General features: G+C 35.2%; 1 protein-coding gene across 1 annotated transcript; it reads left to right on the forward strand.

Annotated features, from left to right (window-relative positions):
• The first annotated feature begins 122 nt into the window (after positions 1–122).
• LOC147079576 (cell cycle checkpoint protein RAD1-like) lies at positions 123–16,200 on the forward strand. Its single transcript, XM_085961042.1, has 4 exons — positions 123–236; positions 8,223–8,464; positions 10,121–10,355; positions 16,117–16,200. Exons 1-4 carry the CDS (start codon positions 123–125, stop codon positions 16,198–16,200), a joined length of 675 nt encoding a protein of 224 aa, XP_085817168.1.
• The last annotated feature ends 5,872 nt before the right edge of the window (positions 16,201–22,072 follow it).

The raw sequence follows: 22,072 nt of genomic DNA on the forward strand, positions 1-22,072 counted from the left end.
ACTATCACTACTTGGTCCTGATTTTTTTGTCTTACAAACAATCGAAGTGTCCACAAGCAAAAAATTTTTTTTTGTCACATCAGAGATACTATTAATAGACAATTAATTTATAAAACATCAAGATGGTGTTTGATACGCAAGATGAATTTCTGGGAGGTCCTGAATACATTTTTACTGCGCTTCTCGACAATGTGAAGATGCTCTGCTCTGTTCTGAAGGCCATCAATTTTCAAGAGGTCAGTAAGTATATAAAATTATATTACAGTCGAACTTGGTTATTACGAGGAAGATGGGACCGGCTGAATATGCTCGTTATAAGTGTTACTCATTATATCAGAGAATAGGTATTTTCAAATGAAGGGTCACATAACACAAAAAGTCGAAAATAAAAAATCTGAGCATCATAAAAATCCCCGAAACAAGCATGGCATTCATAAACTACAAAAAAAGTTGTTTATTGTACCTACTGACTTCACAAACCTAGGATTTTTTTAACTTATTTCAACAATTAGGTAGGTAATTAGACACTAATGTCATAAACATAATGCGATCACGGCGGCTTCCTGTCAGGTCGTATTTTATTGCTTATGGTCGAAATGTTTTTAAACGATTGACACATTAACAGTTTTAAGAAAATTTTTGACCATATTTTAGCTCAGTATATCCGATGAGTTGCTCTTTATAACAGTGAATATCGTATGGAGAAAATCATAAACCAAAATGTCAACGTATGTCTCCTCATTACATCCGAGGTCTCGCTATGTCCGAGATCGTAATAACCGAGTTCCACTGTATATTAAATGGGCAGTTTTCATGTGTGCATTGATCATGATTCAAACATTTAACTGCTTTGTATGAAAGGATATACCTAGGTTTCTTAGGCATTTGAACTACCTTGGAGTATATTCTATGGACATGGTGTATTAAATGTCATTATTATATTCATAAAAACAAAGGTTGGACTATAATAAATGGGTATCAATTATTGTTCCTCGTAGAAAAAGTTTTAATACAATCTCCAACCTGTGTGGAGGACTATTTGTTCCGCTTAGGATCAATCATGGCAATCTATTTTTACTCTCCTTTGAACATAACTTATCAATAATTTGTTTGGGAATAGAAATAAATGATCATTTGTGAATGAAACCTTATCTGCTGAATGTTTAATATAAGGGAGGTAGGCTTCTGCGTGTGACTAAGTAGGTGCGGTGCGATTCTCGAGTGGAGAAATTTAAATACATGTTAGAGAATATCATGTTATTTTCAATGCATTAAAGTCGTGTCACGTAAATGAAACTGTATATTAGTAATATTTGAGGACATGCGCGTTTTATGGCCGGATTGTCATAAAATAATAAACCGAACCTAGCTTCAAACCGTTTCACATTTCTGTCATATTTAAGTTGAAATTTTACTCAACTTAGTCACCAATGCCCTCGTATTTGTTCAATTTTCAGCACTCATTTTAAAGATAAATTTGGTATTTAGTGAAGAATTAGGACTATCATGGAAGGTTGGCCGTTCAGCAAAATGCACTAGAACCTCGATTTTATTATTATGAACTTAACTATGTAACGTTATACCATCGTGTTGCTTCTCAGTACGACTACCAAATTTAAACACATAGTTAACCATATTTTCTACTAAAATAACTAAAAATGCATACCACCAACTTTATTTTTAACACAAAAACAATAAATTTCAGCAACACAAGCTCGCAGTATTTAAATAAATGTAATCAGTTAAATCCATATTTACTGGCGACGTTTACAAAGAATATAATTCAGCCTTAGAAATTCTACCTTACTCTAACGCATTATGCGGAGTTATAAGCATGCTGAATGCTTACTCACTCGCACTTATGGTTCTTTTTTGTTCAGGCCTTGATTCCAATTTTAGAAGATAAAAAATACTAATAAAATTACATCCATTTTTCATCAGGATCAATTTTAAGTAGGATGTTCATTGCTTTGAAATATTCGGTTATATTTTTAGACATTTTTCCATTACATCCCATTACAAAAATAAATTTATTTCTCTGATGCCAGAATACTGTTCAATGGTTTCCAAACTTCTATGTTACTACTAATCTCGTCGCCTTCCCCCCTTTTATTTCATTAAATAATACAGACACCTTTTTAAATAGTCAAGAATGTACTTATACAAAAATGAAATAATTACAAGATAAAAAGAACTTTTTATAAACAACGTTTTCAAATTTTCTGTTGAATCATATCGTCGGTCATATATGTTTCCATTTTGTTGTTAGTTGTACTATAACAATGGAACATTAAGTATTAAATCAAAATTTATATGTAAAATTTCATAGCATTTTCACAAATTTTATGTAAACACTTTGAAAATATTCATAATAACAGCTTGAACAAACGGCTTTTGGTCTTCAAACGTATGTATTATATCGTCGATCCCTATTAAAAAAGTCGGATCTGAAATTTTTGTCATTTTCGGATTATTACGTAAAAGTTATTTAAACACTTTAACCCGATCCCCGCGTAGCGTCACCAACAAAAATAGTTTTGTCTGCGTGCGTATTTTCGTAATGTTAATATTACCCGTACCGTAATAAATACATCAGTTAAAAATTATCGGTCTGACTTTTATTACCCCCAAATCCATTAAGTTTGCGTCGAGACACTAACAATAAAGGCCTTGTGCAATCATATAAACTCGAACAAATATCTCTATACAAAAAACTTAGCGATACGCAAATCCACCATTTTGTCCGAAGCTAATCGGCCGGGACCACTGCGCCGACCCTCTTTTGGTATCGCGTTACAACTTCACACTCGTAAATCTGTCACTTATTTTAACCTTTGCCATTAGAAAACACATTAATTATTCAATACCGTGACACTTTAAAAATAATACTTAAAACTTAACTGCATTTAAAAAATAAAGGATAACACGAATTTAAAAATGTTTTGAACTATGGTAAATTTTATAACATGGATCTAAACATAACGTGACTTGGCACGGTGAACACATAAAACGGGATAATTTGTATAGTTTTTTTGCCTTTTTTGAATTGCCACACACATGGCATCTCCTGCGCGGCTTGTCATTTTTGGGTGTTGGAGGAATGTGCACTGGCAAATGGTCTGTAGCGGATTTTGGTAATAAACGTACCGGATTGTCACTAGTTGATGCTGTGGGCTTATGGGGATGTACAGTTTTTACACCAAATTTTTCCACAAGTTGTTTAATCACACATAATTGATATTCGGCCAATGATTTTTTGCTACCTGTTACAAATTTGAATAAATAATAAGCATTTAATAAATATAAGTCAATTATGTGGAAAGCCACTTTCTTGTACCACTTAATAGACTTTCTCATGCACGAAAGACTACTGAGCATCATATCCACTTTGTCCACCGTCCCCATATTTTTGTTGTAGTCCAACACACACTTAGGCTTCATGATGGGGTCCCCTGTCCTAAAATTAGTTTTTCCCGTTGGTCCAAACGAGTCATCATGAAGCGTGGTCAACATATGGACATCCCTCCTATCGTGCCATTTAAGGGCCAATAATGGGCTTTTTGATTTGGCTTCCGTTTCTCCCTTTTTTAAACTTTTAAAGCTTGGCATCTCCTTCCGGTTTTTCCTAACCGTGCCACAAGCATTAGTTTTATTAGCGTGGAGGAATTTAAAATGAGCTGGACTGGAATACCAATTATCACACCATAAGGTGTGGCCTTTTCCGATATAGTCATTTAATAGCGTCGTTACCACTGCACCAGATATACCCAAATTTTGGTCGTCCACTATATCTGTGCCATCGCCACAATATATAATAAAATCAATTATATAGCCGGTCATGACATCGCACAATACAAACATTTTTATTCCAAAACGATGCCGTTTTGACGGGATAAATTGTTTAAATATGAGCCTGCCCTTAAAAACAATGATGCTTTCGTCAATACACAAGTTTTGGTGCGGGAGCATTGTCTCTCTAAAAATTTTGCGGGTGTGCTCCAGAAGTAAACGTATTTTAACCAGCCTATCTGTGGTGGTCACATTCGAATCACAAAAATGGAGCATCTGCAGGATTATTTGGTATCGATCTCTTGGCATAATTTTACCAAAAATATCAGCATGGAGGTACGGATCGGTGCTCCAATGCTCCTCGATCGTAGTATGTTTATTTCTGGTCATCAGCAAAGAGACAGCAAAAAATGTGTATAGTTCCAGCACTGATGTATCGGTCCAGTTATGTGACCGCGATTTCGGTCCCAGGTCAGTTGTAGTGTAAACATGTGTAAACAAATTGTTCGTTTGTGTCACTATCTCCGACATTATATTATTATTAAGAAAATGTTCAAAAAAATGGCATTCAGAAGAGGTTTCACTGAGAACGTTTGATGTTACGCCGGATTGAAAGTTATCGAATTCATGAACTATTGGAATATGTGGCCCGGTTCTCCAAGTACGTAAAAATGCAATTGGCTCGTCTGAGTCCGTATCCGAGTCATGATTACTTTCGATTTGGTCCAATTCCTCTTCAGACATATCATAGTCAGAGTCCAATTCCTCATTCATGATTTCCCCCGGACCAATATTCACTTCCGCCATTGTAAAGTTTTTTCCACAAATATTATTTATAAATTATAACCAAAAACGCATAAACAGTTTTAAAAAGTTTTTATACGGAACTTAACAATAAACGCAAGTCAAACACAAATAATTAACGCACACACTATAGTCAGTTTTTAATTTCACAATTTACAATCGTACATAATGATCGTAATACATGTAAAATCGAATCAAAGAAAAGTTTTTTTTTTTTACCGATAAATGCTAGACTCGGCCAAAAATAATTAAACGCACACAAAATAGTCAGTTTTTAATTTCACAGTTCAAAATCGTAATAGTTATTATAAGTTTCACTCGAAAAACAGTGTATCAAAACTTCAATCATAAAGATCGAAAAATAAACGCTATCGGCGCAAAGTCCGTTCGTGTTGACGCGGAGTTGGCTACTGCGCTTGCGTAATATAAAGGCGCTCATATTTAAATTGAGTTCAGGCGGGCGGTGTTTTGCGATAGTTCGAAGGGGTTCAAAGAAATGGTGTGTATGAACTTAAACAAATTATTTTTGACAAACCTATCGAGATGGCAGTACGAACACGAATCAGAGCATTTTTCAATACAAAAATCAATACTATGCGCGAAGTATTTCCTACTTTATCGACATTTCAATTTTCGATCTCAACTGGTGCGACATCCGCCCAGTATAAGAGCTTATGTATAAGACAACAGATGTCCCAACCGCGGCGATCGGGTTAAACATTTATACCACAATTACAGTTTTTTTCGTTTGCTTGAAAAATTTCGAGTTACTCAAGTTAAAGATGACAGATCTACCGAGAGTGTCTGAATAACAATGTCGGTTCTTACCAACCGACATTGTTGGCTGGTCGTGGGTGAGCAAGATGCGTCGGACCTGACAGTTGCTGCTATGTTCACCGGACAGACGAATGTTTTTATAAACGTTTAGAAAAGTCTCTATAACCCGTATTTTTATTCATTATGGCAAGCAATAGGTCACAAAGCATATTTGATGAAACATCTTTGATTGCTCGTACTGAAAAATAGCATTTTGCAGATCCGACTTTTTTAATAGGGAACGACGATATAAACTTGACTTGACTATCTTAAACGATCAAAAAAATTTGTACTTGATAGAAATAATACTGAAATGTCATTTTGATATTTTATATTGATTTCCATAGTAACGCACGTATATATTAATAATTTAGTTGCTAGGACTCCGGACCCTTAGCAATTAATAATAGTGGATTGGATTACGGATTTCTTCCGAAATAACTTTTCATACAAAACATAATTAACTGAAAATGAATTCAATTCTACTTAAAGATGGCTAAAAGTATTAAAAGAATGCATTGGCATCGTGTTCTGATATATTCTAAAAGTTTCAAATGTCTAGCTAGTCGGGAAGTTAGTTAAAACTCGATTGCAAGATTTGTACTAAATAAACAACAATAATTAAGGGGGGACATGCTCGTCGAAGGTCAAAATTGAGTTTTTATTGTATTTTCAACCCATGATCCTGGACACTTCTTAAACGTTGTAGATAATCTATTTATATAATTTTGAAGCCTTATTATCCTTTATAGTTATTTTAAACATTTGATGACTGCATAAAGTATTTTTGTTACATAAAATAGTATTCTTTTAAACCTCTCGCTCTAATGTTTTAGAATATAGTCATATTTCGGTACATAACTGTGCAGTGGTGTTAAGATTTTTTACGTTTATTAATTTTTAAACGCATTGATGAAACCCTTAGTATAATTTATTACGAGATAATTTTTGTAAAATATTCACGATAAAAAAATATATTGATAATCTCTGTGATCCCAAATTTGACAAGAATTAGGCATTTTATTATTCAAAAAATCGGCAAGATTAACACATTTGAAGATGATTTTAAATAAACTTATTGTAAGCTATGTCTTTGACTATTCAAGTGTGATAAACATCTTATGAATAATGATTGCTTTATAATAATTATTGACCTAAGAATAAGGTAGTGTTTTTTTGAAATACGCCATTTCTTTTGTCATTCCCTAGTGGTTAAGCTACAACATACGGCCGTAGCCATAAATTGACAATCTATAATTAAAGTAGGGAGTAAAATTATGTTAACGCACGTGTTTGAACATGTACCTAACCGATTTTTTTTAAATTTTTTTTTAAACGGTACATGTTCAAACACGCGCGTCAATATCATTTTACTCCCTAATTCAATTATAGTTTGTCAATTTATGGCTACAGCCGTATGTTGTAGTTTAACCACTGGGGAATGACAAAAGAAATGGCGTATTTCAAAAAAACATCACCTTATTCTTAGGTCAATTATTATTATCTAACAATCATTATTCATAAGATGTTTATCACACTTGAATAGTCAAAGACATAGCGTATAATAAGTATCTTTAGAATCATCTTCAAATGTGTTAATCTTGCCGATTTTTTGAATAATAAAATGCCTAATTCTTGTCAAATTTGGGATCACAGAGATTATCAATATAATTTTTTATCGTGAATATTTTACAAAAATTATCTCGTAATAAATTATACTAATGGTTTCATAAATGCGTTTAAAAATTAATAAACGTAAAAAATCTTAACACCACTGCACAGTTATGTACCGAAATATGACTATATTCTCAAACATTAGAGCGCGAGGTTTAAAAGAATACTATTTCGTGTAACAAAAATACTTTATGCAGTCATCAAATGTTTAAAATAACTATAAAGGATAATAAGGCTTCAAATTATATAAATAGATTATCTACAACGTTTAAGGAGTGTCCAGGATCATGGTTTGAAAATACAATAAAAACTAAATTTTGACCTACGACGAGCACGTGGGCCGTTAAAATAAGAATACGACTTAATAAAAATGTAAAAAGATAATTATAAAAATAAACAATGTTTTACTAACTACCTATATTATATGAATTTTTAAATTAATTTATTTTTCATGCGATGAATGTGCTTGTTCATTAGCACAATCAATTTCAATCCAAATTCATCTTCGTTGACAAATGGATTCTATCATGGGCCCCACATCCTGAAGCAGGCAGCCAGGCCAGGATCTTTGGCGGGCCCACCTACCTATCGCTGAGGTTAAGGGCAGTGTGGTGCACTAATGTGTACCTAAATTATATACGGGAGTTATCATTTAAGTATATCATTTTTATTATCATTTAAAAGTGGAAACATGGCGAACTTATTTTTTCCAAAGCTCCATTTTTTATGAATACTTTCACTTTGTCTTTTTAATTCAGTGAAAGCATTAGTGGTCCTTGCATTGATTTATATTTATAACAAATTTGCCTCAAATTTCAACATTACGATTTGACCCTTTTATTTCATTTTATCACGAGATAGCCAGCGTGCTTCACAATAGTATTGAAGTGAGCTATTATAAAATTAGTCTCCATATTTTCAGACAGGTTTGCAAACAACCTTTTATAGGACTGTTTTTTATGTAGTTTATAACTAGCGGCCGTTTTATAATCTATGTATTTGCAAACTTCAAGCCTGTGGCTACATTAATTGTGTTAAACTTTTCGCGCCTACCGTTGATACCCTCCGCGCCTCACAGTTTGGAAATCGCTGGTTTATGCCATTAACACTACAATAATTATTTTTTTAATCCTCTACAGTGGGCCACGTTCTGTGCTTCGCAACAAGGCCTCAAGTTCACGGCCGAGCAGAGCAAGTGCGTGCAGGCCTCCGCGTACATCTCTGTGGCCAACTTCAGCCAGTACCGAGTGCCCGAGAAGTACAATGTGGACTTCAAAGTCAACCTGACAGTGCTAACGGAATGTCTCAACATCTTCGGATCGTCCGAGGACTGCAGTCTCAAGATGTACTACAAGGGCAATGGGGGACCTCTCTTCCTGTTGTAAGTCTTCTTCACCGATTCTTTGGCATATGATTTAACCAAGAAAGATTTCAATTTATTTACATGTGTGAACATATCAAGAAGTTTTAAACATTCAACATTATATGAAACAATATACTTAACTGAAAATAAGTTATCTTACATTGGTGCAATTATTAGTGAGGTTATACGGAAAGTATACAATCCAAAATTTGGGCAAAAATGAATCATGTTTGGCGATATTTTTGATTGGACTCTATTATTTGAGGAAGCTGTAGTTTTGTGGAGAATAGAGAACACAGGGATGTATTCTAGGCACTAATATTTTGATGATTGACTGCTGGGTTACAGGAGTGCTCCCGGTGGATACCGGATCACGCATTCGTACACTTGGTTTGATTTTTGTTATGTTTATCGCTTTCGCGACGAGTCACCCTGCACTTGTTTCTGCCAATTGTTAATGAGTTTATCTTCTTCGTCGTGTCGGGTCTTCACTAGCTACAATGTGTCGCTCCAGAAGTTACCAAAGGCAACACCATTTTCCTTGGCTTGTAGGATCTCGTCGAAGTTGTAGCTTACCGGGCAAGTCTTGCATGAAAATAGGTGCTCCATGCTTTGCATTTCACCTCACTCGCTGGTTTGGTCATCAAAGAACCCCCATTTCACCATGTCTCGGGTGCGCCTTACCATGGTTCTCAGTCTGTTCTGAGACTGGCTCCAGGTGGGATATGATGCTCTTCTGGCTTTACCCAATTTTCGAGGCCCTCAGATGCTAGGTTCGCCTCCCATGCCGATAGTCTATCATCTACGGGTGGGACCATGGCCCCCATAAGAGGGGGACTGACAGGGCTCTAGCCTGGGGGCCCGGGCTTTTGGAGGGCCCGGCCTGGTGGATTGATCAAATTAGTGAGATAAATATACATTATAAATTAGAGTTCATAGTTTTAAAAAAAAGTCGCCATTATCGTTCATGGACATTAACATTTTAATTCATATAATTGTGCGATGTAATTTTTAATAGTGTGTGTCGATACTCGACAACTCCATGATTAAAGTAGATGTAATAAAAATCGCTAATAATACACTGTTAGTGCTCGGCCGTAGTCAATTGGCGGGCGCGGCGCGGCGGCGTCTTGCGAAACTCAAACGTATAACCGTGTGTATTATGCCCCAAAAAACACACTGTCTACGAACATTTTACACACGGTTATACGTTTGAGTTTCGCAAGACGCCGCCGCGCCGCCCCCGCGCGACCACTACGTTCTTGCACTAAAAGTACCTTTAATTTGACCTAAAACACAATTTGAAAAACGTTAATATAGTGCGTGACACTGCTTTTAACTTAACCGATAAGTAGGGGGGCCGCCTTAGGATGTGGGGGCCATGGGTGGGACAGTCAATGGTATATATGTCGCCATAAAGTTTTTTCTGGAAAAAACATGCAATGAGTTTATGATTGAAAACTGTAAACGCGGCGGCGGTTGAATTGTAACTAAACAATTATTGGTGATGTGTCTTGACATTAACAATTGGAGGGGTATATGGTCGGGAATGTTTGGTAAAAGTTTTATGACAATATTGGCGCTTTTAAATTTTGCATAAATAGTCGAAAGTCCCTTTTCAAAAAAAAGAATATAAATGCCAATCTACATGCTAAGAAAATCTTGTTTGTTTAGGTTGGAACCTCTGACCGGTGACGATGTGGTGACAGACTGTGAAATAAAAACGCAAGAAGCGAATGAGTTGATGTATTTCAAAGGAGACGAGGACGTGTCAGAGCAAGCCACTCAGCTGGTGAAAGGACCACAGCTGCTGGCCGTGCTCAGCGACCTGGAGAAGTCTTCCGAGGTCATCCAGATGCGAATATCTTCTGACTATCCGCATTTCACCTTTACCACAGTTGGGCCTCAGGTAAGAGATATTTTAATTCATCTAATTCAGGAACCGGGGAATGAGGTAAAAATTCGATTGCCCAAAACAATGCAAATTGACGTCTACTATATATTGGAAATATGTATCTGTCCAGCTTTTAAAGTTGTACGTGTCATGTGAAAACAATGACATTAATATGGACGAATCATCTAGAAAATAAAATGACACTCACTTTGTGTTGGGTCTGCCGGATGGCGAAATTCATATTTTAATATCGGTATCCTACGCTCAAATGAACATTCTGCTTGCAAGCGGTCTGGCGACACCGCTGGGTCTGCCCATACAAAATTTCTGACTGTCAGGTTTCGACTCCACCGTTATTATTGTGTTACAAAATGCCAATGTGCCTAGTTAAAAATTGTAAAAAAAATCTACTAAACACTCCAAGAAAGATGGGATATCACTTTTCATGTGTTAGTATTATTTATTATTTATAAAATGCCATTTTAATGAATGCAATTGAATGACAGAAACCATTGGACAGTCGCCTGTGATGCGCTGTCTCACTTGCGTCTAATCTCCGAGAAGTCGTAAGTAACCGAGAATCTGTTTCTAACGCAATGAGTCATGACACTAATACGCCATTACAATAAAGGTTATATTACTATAAATTCTCGAAGCTTGTATCGCATAATGGAAACGGATATGTCATATGGTCACGTGACATCTACCTATACATCTGTGAATGTTTCATGCACAATTTCTCGTGCGCGCCGGGTATGAAGTGAGTTGTCCATTTAATATGTCATTGTGTGAAAATGACTGAGATGCTGCTGCCTTTTGCAAATAACCTACCTACCTCTGGGTACAATATCTTTTCCCTTTGAAAACAAAGAACAGAAATCGCTAGATCTCGAAGACAGCATCCGAGTTGCAACACATAAAAACCAAAAACTATACATATTAATATTACTGTACCAATGTAGTTTTTATCAGACACTATTCTTCAAAAGCCTGGAGTGAGATGTTTCTGGAGTTTATAATATCTAGTTTTGTGAAAAATTGATGACGCCCTATAGAATATATTAGTATTAACATTGATGATAATTTTGTCTCGTTTCCTTGATATCGGACATGTTGCAGTTTTTTCTGCGAGGTCGGCGAAGTCGTCAACCTTCGTTATAAGTTCTCTCACCTTCAGGTCATCATGAGGGCCCTCGATGGCTTCCCAGGTTTGTAATTGTACTTCGATCTACTTCAGTGGCGAAGGGTGGAGGTAGGCTGTTAAAATCTGACATAAATAGTGCACACAAAATTTTTTCTCAGTCATATGTATGTTTTCATTACTACAAATTGAAAATAGTGTTGGTCTTAGACTATAGATACATCTAGACGCCACCCGTTGCATTGCTAAATGAAGCCGCGTGCCTTGCGTTTGGTTTGTGGGTGAGCAAACGCATTCGTCTACAATGTTCGAGACCATAGACCATTTTGCTAGTGCTCGCCCAAAGTGCTCGCACTAGACGCTCAGAATTAAAATATAATTTTCTATTTTTTTTACGTTATATAGTATTTTTAAGCGGTCAAAATGCAACCATTAGATAAAGATATCCATAATTTAAGTTATTTTAACCTCTTTATCGCGCCATAATTTCGCTCATGTACTTGTTCGGGCGCGCTGCGATTTTTACGATTCATAAATCATACCGAAACGTCATTAAAAATGTACCTAAAAATCCACTGAGTGGCTCTAGCTATAATAAAACATTCCTTTTAATTTTACAGCATGTGAAAATAAACAAAAAGATCGTAAATTAAGCAACAGAGCTTTAAGAAATTCTGTCATACATAATAAAGCACGCTTGGAGTACATACCGCAGAGTGAAGTGGCCTCTATGATACCGGATAAGTGGTAGACACTTGCGCCGATGATTAATGTTCACACGTTTTTTAACACCAACACAGAACGCACACAATCGTTATTGTTATATTATTTCCTTACAACTTGGTCTCATATTTCAGTCACACCTAATTAATGTTTATGGCTTAACTATATTTCAAAAATTGATTTTGTCATGGTAGTCATAAAAACAGGGCACAGAGCATAAAGCGACATCACATGCTTCACACATAATGTTCGTCATTTTTCTTTTTTTATCTTTAGTAGTTGAAGCAATACACACACGACATCTTCGATATGGTTTTGTTTTATTTACTGTTGGAGGAATTTTACGGGGTAAATGTCTTAGGAGTTCTGTTTTTAAAATTCTTTTTGGGTTATTAACTACACGAGTAGTTTGTGATGTCGATGGTCTTGAGGCACTGCCATATGTTTCGATTAATTGTCGGATTACATTTAATTGAAATTCAGCTAAACTAATTTTTTTACCGGTGATAACTTTGTAAAGAATGCTACTATTTAATAAAAATAAATCTATGATGTGGAATCCAACCTTTTTATACCACTTAAGACTCTTTCGCATACACGAGAGGCTGCTCAACATCATGTCAGCTTTGTCTACCGTGCCCATATTTTTATTATAATCCACAACGCATTGTGGTTTTATAATGGGTTGTCCTGTGGCCCTATTAATTTTATCTGTCGGTACCATGGAGTCATCGTGCATGGTACTGATCATATGCACTTCCCGCCTATCATGCTATTTTAACACGAGCAATGGGCCACGGTTAAGAGATTTTACTTGTCCTTTCTTCAGTTTATCAAATTTTGGCATTGACTTTCGTGTTTTACGTACCGTGCCGCAAGCATTTGTCTTTTTTTTATGTAGAAACTGAAATAATTCTGGGCTGCTGTACCAATTATCACAAAATAGTTTATGCCCTTTACCAAAATAATCCTTCATCAAAGTGGTGACAACAGCCCCAGATATTCCCAAAAGTTCACTATCACTTATTTCGGTTTCTACACCACAATAAATAATAAAGTCTAAAATATAACCGGTTTCCACATCACAAATCACAAATAATTTGATTCCAAACCTATGTCTTTTTGACGGTATGAATTGTTTGAATATTAATCTCCCTTTAAAAACAATGATACTTTCGTCGATGCAGAGATTTTCGTTTGGTAGCATTGTTTCTTTGAATATTTTTCTGCAGTGGTCAAGAAGTGAGCGCACTTTATAAAGACGATCTCCAGTAGGGATTTGGGTATCAGAGTAATGTAGCATTTGTAGAATCAACTCATACCGATCTCTTATCATAGTTTGGCCAAATATTTTAGAATTTAATAATGGATCAGCACTCCAATGTTCTTCAATTGTGAGATGGCGATTTCTTGTCATCAACATTGATACAGCATAAAAAACATACATCTCTTCTGGGCATGTATCATACCAGGCATGGATCCTTGCATTCGGAGTGTGGGCCTGTGTGTTGAGCATATGGTTGTGGTAATTATTTGTATGGTTAACTATGGTATTCATTATTGTTTTGTTAAGAAAATGACGAAAAAATTCCATTTCTGTGGAATTTTCATTGAGCTGTACACTAGGGTTAACGCCTGAGTTGAAACTATCAAAATCGTATGTGATCGGCACGAAGGGACCCGCAGTCCACGATTGGAGTAAACTGTCTGGTGCTGCACTGGTAGACGGTTCAGCCACTCCTTCATCACTGCCTATATTGGAAGGCTCGTCAACATCGTCGGGATGTTCTACTAGCGCAGCTTCTTCATTATCACTTTCCATCTCATAGTCCGAATCCAAACATTCAACATCAGGGATAGACATTTTTATTTAAACACTAAATATACTATTATAACTTAACAGTTTAGAGGAAATTTAAAGTTTTAATTCACTACACAATAATATTAAATTTTAATCTTAGTTCTTTATTCGACTGAAATGAGAAGAATTTTAATCATCACTTTCCTTGAAATAAAAATGAGTGGCCGTGAATTTTGAAAATCTACAGTTTTTAATTTTAATTTAAATATTTTACTGATTATTATTTACCTATTCTCAATTTTTCGTATGTATTTCCATACAGTACAAAAGATTTATTATAGGAATTTTAAATTATTTATGTGTTAATAATTTCGTTTTCACTTTACAACCACTGATTTAATTCATAAAATCACTTTTCATTTAAAGAATTAACGCACATAATTAATTATTAACAGAATGGCGCATCAATAATAATTTTATAGAAAACCGTAAAAAACTTTGAAATGTATCAATCACAACACGAAAGCAATCGACTGTTGAAAATTATCACCGCACTAGCCGATTTCATGTATGAGATCATATTGCACAATTCGCGCCTGCGCAAATTGCGCAAAGGAACTAGCGGTAAATTTTGAAACCAATCATTGGAAATCTGTTTTACTCCAATATCGACAGGGTATGTGTCTTTGCTTGATTTCGAATTATTTAAAAAGTATTATTGAAAAATATCACAGATGTCAGTAAAGGAATAACCCAGCTAGTTTTTCAAACAAATTTCGACTGTGTTACTCGCAGAATTACGAACATACGGAGGTAGAAACTTATGGGCACTTCTGGATGCCCTTAGCGGTGAATGGTTTAACTATCATGGGCACTTCTAGATGCCGTTAGCGGGATGAGGGTTAAAGAAACACTAGGTCACTGATATTAAAATATATAATAATATACAAATAAATTATCACGAACATGTATCAACTTACCTATGAAACGTAATACCATCTTCTTGCTTATCAGTACGGCTACCACATTTTAAGACAACACACAGAACCATCTTTTCTACTTAATTAACTAAAAATATTTACCACTGACTTTATGTTTAACACAAAAAATAACAATTTTAGCAACATGAGCTCGCAGGTTATCGACGCTATGTGAAGCGTTTCGCCCCGATTTGCCGGCGATACTTTTGGAAACTAGCTCACACATATGTAGACCTTTTATCTTCCTCTAGCGCGTTTCGCAGAGATTGTAAGGGTGCCGAATACTTTCTCACTCGCACTCATGCATCGTTTTTGTTCAGGCCTTGGTGTTGGTTAATTTTTAAAATTCAATTAAACCTGCCTAAGACAAAATACGTAATTCTAAAAATATTCGTCTATTTACAAAATATCTAAAATTATGCCAATAGATTATACATAATTTTAGATATTTTATAGATTCAAGAATATTTTTTTTTTAATCTATTACGGTTTGGATTAGGCAGAGCTTAATGAATTTACAAAAACTAACTATGCATGTACCATCTGTAATATTATGTATTCTTAATTCAATGAAAACAAAAAATTACGACTGAAAAAATGTGTATTATTTTTGTCTGATTGTCCATAGCGTATCCAAACTGTTAAGGTTTGGTTAATTGTAGAGTGTGAACGAACAACGATGAATGGCACATTTGCAAAATGTTAAGGAATAAATAAAACAAATAAAATTATTATTTCAAAGATGTAGTTATTCATACAGGGTACACAATTGAATAATAATTTATTATAAAAATAATCCTTAATTAAAAAATCAATAAGCAATAATTCCTGTAGGAAAATAATGATGAACAGCGTAGCATGTATGTGCCTTATAGCGTTTTTCTTGCGAATAAGATTTTTATACGAGAACAACGATGAACAGCATGTGCCGTACAGCATTGTTCTTGTGCATGATTAATCAACTAAGAATATTAGTCTAAGAAAATAGGTCATGTATTTGTGACATTCATCATTATTCTACTCTACTTTTGGCGGCTATTTCCCTGGAATTATGACTTCTTTCTTAGAGATATCTTGGTACATTATATCTTAGTAAGTATCCTAGTCTTTGAGCTTTTTGTTTACTTTCAGGTGGCTATGAAGTGTGACTCTCAAGGAGTGTTGCTGGTGCAGGAGATGATTGAAAAGGAAGGGCAGCATCAGATGTTCACATAATCCCACTCGTTCTGGATGGCGTTGACGACACAGAGGAAGCAGAAGCGGACTAATGCATCTATTCATACAAGTTTGTGAAATAAATGTGGATATAATGTCTGACTGACGATATTGTGTCACTGCTTTGGAATTACAAGGTTGTATAGTACCTACCCATGTCATGTTGGTTCAAAAGGTTATGTTAGGATCTTTAGGCGATAAGATTAGTAATATTGCTGATTACAATGATACAAGCTGATTGCATTCCTCTCGGTTGTGTGCGTTGGACTGGCGCTTATTTAAGCAAACTATCTTGTTGATCGTTACGTCTAGCTTTCGAAGAAGTTGATTTGTCTAATGTTTCTTCTTCCTGTCCTGCATTTATGATTATTAGTAAATTTACATCACACATTCTTGTTTGTCGCCTTGTCCACTTATTTCGTTTTTTTGTCCTCTACGGGCTATGCCCACCAAGCACCTCTCCATACCGTGGTGTGTTATCCCAAGTGTCTGGACTTCTTGTTTACTGAGAGTCCATATTATTTTTAATAACTAGATCCTTTCATTTATGTTCATATGATAACGCCAAGAAAAATGGGTGGTTACTAATGAGAATTGGTTCATACAATCTTGTGATATATTCCTTGCAGTGAAACTAGTCTAAAGTTAATGAACACCTTGTGTGCCTAACATGTTTAAAATATATGTTTTTGTCATATTTTCTTATGTTATCTATATATATATATATTTATGTAAACCAGGGGTTGACAAATGTTTTAATAATTGTGTGTTAAGCTCTAATGAATAATCTGCGTTGTCGTATTTACAGGTTGTTTTACATTCAGAAAGACATACTTTTTTTAAGTAAGTCAAGCCTACCGATTATGTATCATCAATCTCTGTTTTCATTATTATCCGAAAAATGAAGGCATCGCATTATCAACAAAAATCGATTCCTTGACATTATTTGTTAAATGAATATTGGAATACTGAACAATCGATAAGTTTTTCAGTAATCCTGTAATCTGGTGAGTTGAATTGTGCCAGTATGTAAAAGATATCATTATCAGTATATAAAAGAAATCATAATGTATAGAATTTACTTTGTATGGCTGTCTAGGCCGAGCTAAATGCATTCTCGCAATGTAATCGGAAGGTGAGAAAATCGGCGGCTTAAAATAATGTTCTAAAGTTTTTTATTTTTTATTATTGGGGAAATTACAAGTTAAGGAAGTTGCCTCATTTACAACGGCAACATTAGTTAGAACAATAATAAGTCTCCTTAAACAATATATTCATTATTTGGTCAAGTCCAAGTCAAGTTGAATGCACAGCGTCTGCCTCTATCATTGTGTGCCATTTTTCTAGATACAACTGTTTTATCACTTTATTGTAGGATTTTGCGAAATCGCTCAATGCACTCCCAAGAACCTTGTTCCTATTTTGATAGTTACAACCATCCGATATCATTACAATTTCTTTGTATTCGTGGGACAATTTTCTTAAATAGTCAATAATTGTAAGATGTGAATTCATTGGCCGTTATATTACCATCTGCTTCATGCCAAGCATAAAGAATTACATCTGCATCATTTAACTGATGGATGGTAAAGTTGTGAAGTTGAAGTTTTTGTTTGTAATATGCGGATGACGCTAATATCTTCGGACATAGCAAAACACTTTGAAAATCCATGGTGATGACCATTCTTTTGCTGTTGGCACTTTCTTTGGCTTCACCCTTGGCAATACGACCTTCTTCCTTTTTATTTATGTGTAATTCATAATCTTCTTCGTTTACATTGTCGAGCTTGAATCCGAACACCATACTTTCTATTGGAGGAAGCTCTACAATAGTGGCTGGGTACTAAAGGTATTGGATTGAGCCATTTCCTGACGTCCTTGATTTTATCTTGTCGATGTCCCTTGGTAAATGATACTTCATGTACACTGCTTGGAGTGCTGTTTTCTATATAGTTATTTGGAAGTGTCCAAATTGTCCATTTGTTTTGTCCATCGTTTATAAATATCTTCTTTTATTTTATGTATTTTTCTCCTTTTTCGTTTAGAAGGTAATTGTCGTGCCCATCCTGTTCTTTTTGCACAAAGATGATGACGTAACCCTTCGTTTTCTTATATTTCGAGTGCATACAAGACCTTGGACATACGACTTCTTCTCGGGCCCGTGATTTAATAGCCCAAAAGAATTTAAATAAAATATTTTTTACGCTGTTCGTCAGAAATATTTCTAAAGTCTGCGTTTGAAATGTAGACATGTCACGTGAAATGTAACATGACAATTTACCGATTAAAAAACTTTTCTAGCTATTTTTCGATAACAACTTTACCTAGAGACATCACTTTAGGGCATTTGTCTAAGACGTGTCTCATTCGTTCAGCTTCTGTTAAAAATTCTGAAAAGACCGAACTGCTCCATATCTCCATCTGATACCGTTCCCTTCCCTACATATATGTGAAAATCTATCACTAATTTATCTCTGGCCGCGAGAACAAAATTTTTAAGGACTACAGGATTTGGCTTGTTAGGCACAAATTGCCTGTGTTCACAGCGGCCAGTGAACGGTATCATTTGCTCGTCGATGGAGTTATGAGCAGGTCTCGGCAAAGTATGGCATTTTTTTAGAACCTCACTCAAAAAGGGACTAATCTTCCAAAGTTTATCTGTGCAGCCCGTGCGGTCAGCAGTGTTATCTGCAAAATGAAAGTGATTCCGCAGTTCGAAGTACCCGTCTCTGGCCATTGCTTGATTAATGATTGGAATGCTTAGATCATAACACCAGTACATTCGAGTCTGCGGAAACCTTAATGTACCCATCATAATTTGGATGCCGGTGAATACGAATTTCGAATTCGTATTCACCGCTCCCTTTTTTGTGCTGAATATAAATTTGTCTGCTCAGCTATTTTTTCGAAGAGAGCGAGGTTGAAGTATTCGAAAAAGGAGCTGAGGACATTGTCAGCAACATGCCCTCTCGCCAACAAATCGTCCTCCAATTCCGGACCAGCATTCGGCATACTGAAAGAATAGGAAAAAAATATTACATAATCCATATTTCCTCATTAATTCAAGTATTTAGCCGTAAAAATACAAATAATGATGGGCAATAATATGTTTTGATTGAAGTTTACTATTCAAACCATCAACTCCTCATTTGAGACAATCGCTACATCACGTGTACAAGATGTAAAGTATTTATAATTTTACGAAAGCGATGAGTCTTCGCCTAAAATAATATATATTGATGATAAATGCTTATGGTGGTGATTGAAAATACAGTATATGTAACTCTTTTAAATAATTTTTGAATGTTTGTTTGACAATCAAAACTGCGTGACATAGTTTGTCATTTTGATGTACGATAATATTATTATACACTGAAAAGTTTACTTACTTGACAAAAATGTTACTGATGTTACTGATTCATTCCTGTTTTCAAACAACATAATAATGGCCAAATAAAGAAGATGATAATTAATTGTTATCAATATTAATTAGTCTATGATTGTTATAAACCCGATATTCGATCGACAGCACGAATGCTACCATATGTAAAAATGCGAGATTTGTTTATTTTTTGATTATTTTTATCATAAATAATGGTAAAAAACAGTTGTAATTTAGGCAAATCTAATTGCAAATAATCATCGCATATTCTAGCCCTAGATGATGAAGAGCTGATTATGCCGATCATTGTTTTAGAAAAACAGGGTTGACACACACTTTTTAACAAGGTTGTGCCAAATTTTGTTATTTAATTAACATTATTTATTTAAGTCTGCGTTTGAAATGTAGACATGTCACGTGAAATGTAACATGACAATTTACCGATTAAAAAACTTTTCTAGCTATTTTTCGATAACAACTTTACCTAGAGACATCACTTTAGGGCATTTGTCTAAGACGTGTCTCATTCGTTCAGCTTCTGTTAAAAATTCTGAAAAGACCGAACTGCTCCATATCTCCATCTGATACCGTTCCCTTCCCTACATATATGTGAAAATCTATCACTAATTTATCTCTGGCCGCGAGAACAAAATTTTTAAGGACTACAGGATTTGGCTTGTTAGGCACAAATTGCCTGTGTTCACAGCGGCCAGTGAACGGTATCATTTGCTCGTCGATGGAGTTATGAGCAGGTCTCGGCAAAGTATGGCATTTTTTTAGAACCTCACTCAAAAAGGGACTAATCTTCCAAAGTTTATCTGTGCAGCCCGTGCGGTCAGCAGTGTTATCTGCAAAATGAAAGTGATTCCGCAGTTCGAAGTACCCGTCTCTGGCCATTGCTTGATTAATGATTGGAATGCTTAGATCATAACACCAGTACATTTGAGTCTGCGGAAACCTTAATGTACCCATCATAATTTGGATGCCGGTGAATACGAATTTCGAATTCGTATTCACCGCTCCCTTTTTTGTGCTGAATATAAATTTGTCTGCTCAGCTATTTTTTCGAAGAGAGCGAGGTTGAAGTATTCGAAAAAGGAGCTGAGGACATTGTCAGCAACATGCCCTCTCGCCAACAAATCGTCCTCCAATTCCGGACCAGCATTCGGCATACTGAAAGAATAGGAAAAAAATATTACATAATCCATATTTCCTCATTAATTCAAGTATTTAGCCGTAAAAATACAAATAATGATGGGCAATAATATGTTTTGATTGAAGTTTACTATTCAAACCATCAACTCCTCATTTGAGACAATCGCTACATCACGTGTACAAGATGTAAAGTATTTATAATTTTACGAAAGCGATGAGTCTTCGCCTAAAATAATATATATTGATGATAAATGCTTATGGTGGTGATTGAAAATACAGTATATGTAACTCTTTTAACCCTTTCTAAGCGTTACGAATCCCGACTTAGTACAACAGTGCGCGTTGTGATTTCAAGCATCAATAAATCGTAATAAATGTCAGTCAAACATACACAAATAGAGTAGTAAAAAATCTGAGTCAAGTTCAAAAATGATTATGACAGAACCTAATATTTTATGTGACTCTAAAAATAAACATTCGTCGCCTAAATCTGATAAGAAATCACGAACAAGACTTCTTCATTGAAAAAATGCCAGCTTACTCGAGCGGCGCCATGACACTTACGAAATGGTGCTGGACTAATGCGTCGATGACAGATTAACAAGTGTAAGAACAGTTCAGTATTCTTATAGTCTACCGGCTACCATTTCGACAAATATGTCATACACATAATGAATAATAATATGGTTTATGACTTTTATGAGCATTTTTGTTGAGTGTGTTGAAAAAATATCAGTCATAAATAGCTCATTTTTATAGCATCCAGGATATCTCAAACTGTGTAACTTTTGTTTGAACTCGCATACACATTGCAGCACTGCAGGCCGAGTATAAATAAATCATACTTGAGAACTACTGGCTATTTGAGAGTGATGTACTTACCACCAGTGCCTGGTTTGTACCTACCATTGACCCTGAACTGAATGGAATCGAATGACACATAGTTTATATAACAAAATGGTTTATTTTTCGAATACCTATTACAATTCGTAAAATATTAAATTTCAAACACTTTTTGCACTTCTAAATGCTTTATAGTCACCACAATTTTATTTTCAAGTTCATTTGTTTTTTTTTTATTATATTACTTCAATAGCCTGGTACTAGAATAGGTAATCTCTTATTTTATTATAATGACGTGATAGTAAGTAACTCGAGTTATTTTCGACTATAAATATAAGAAGAATTCTACATAAAAAAAATAGTAGTCATGAATCAAACCCTTTTGAATAGTATTACGAAAAAAATAATTCTCAAGTGTCTGTCTCACACCAGCAGACGATGATTTGCCGCGCAGTGTATAAAAATTCAGTAGCGCGGGACCTGGTGTTTGCG

Source organism: Rhyacophila brunnea, unplaced genomic scaffold, assembly GCF_057557595.1.
Source record: "Rhyacophila brunnea isolate RB1 unplaced genomic scaffold, BYU_Rbru_1.0 scaffold_1, whole genome shotgun sequence".
Taxonomy (NCBI): domain Eukaryota; kingdom Metazoa; phylum Arthropoda; class Insecta; order Trichoptera; family Rhyacophilidae; genus Rhyacophila; species Rhyacophila brunnea.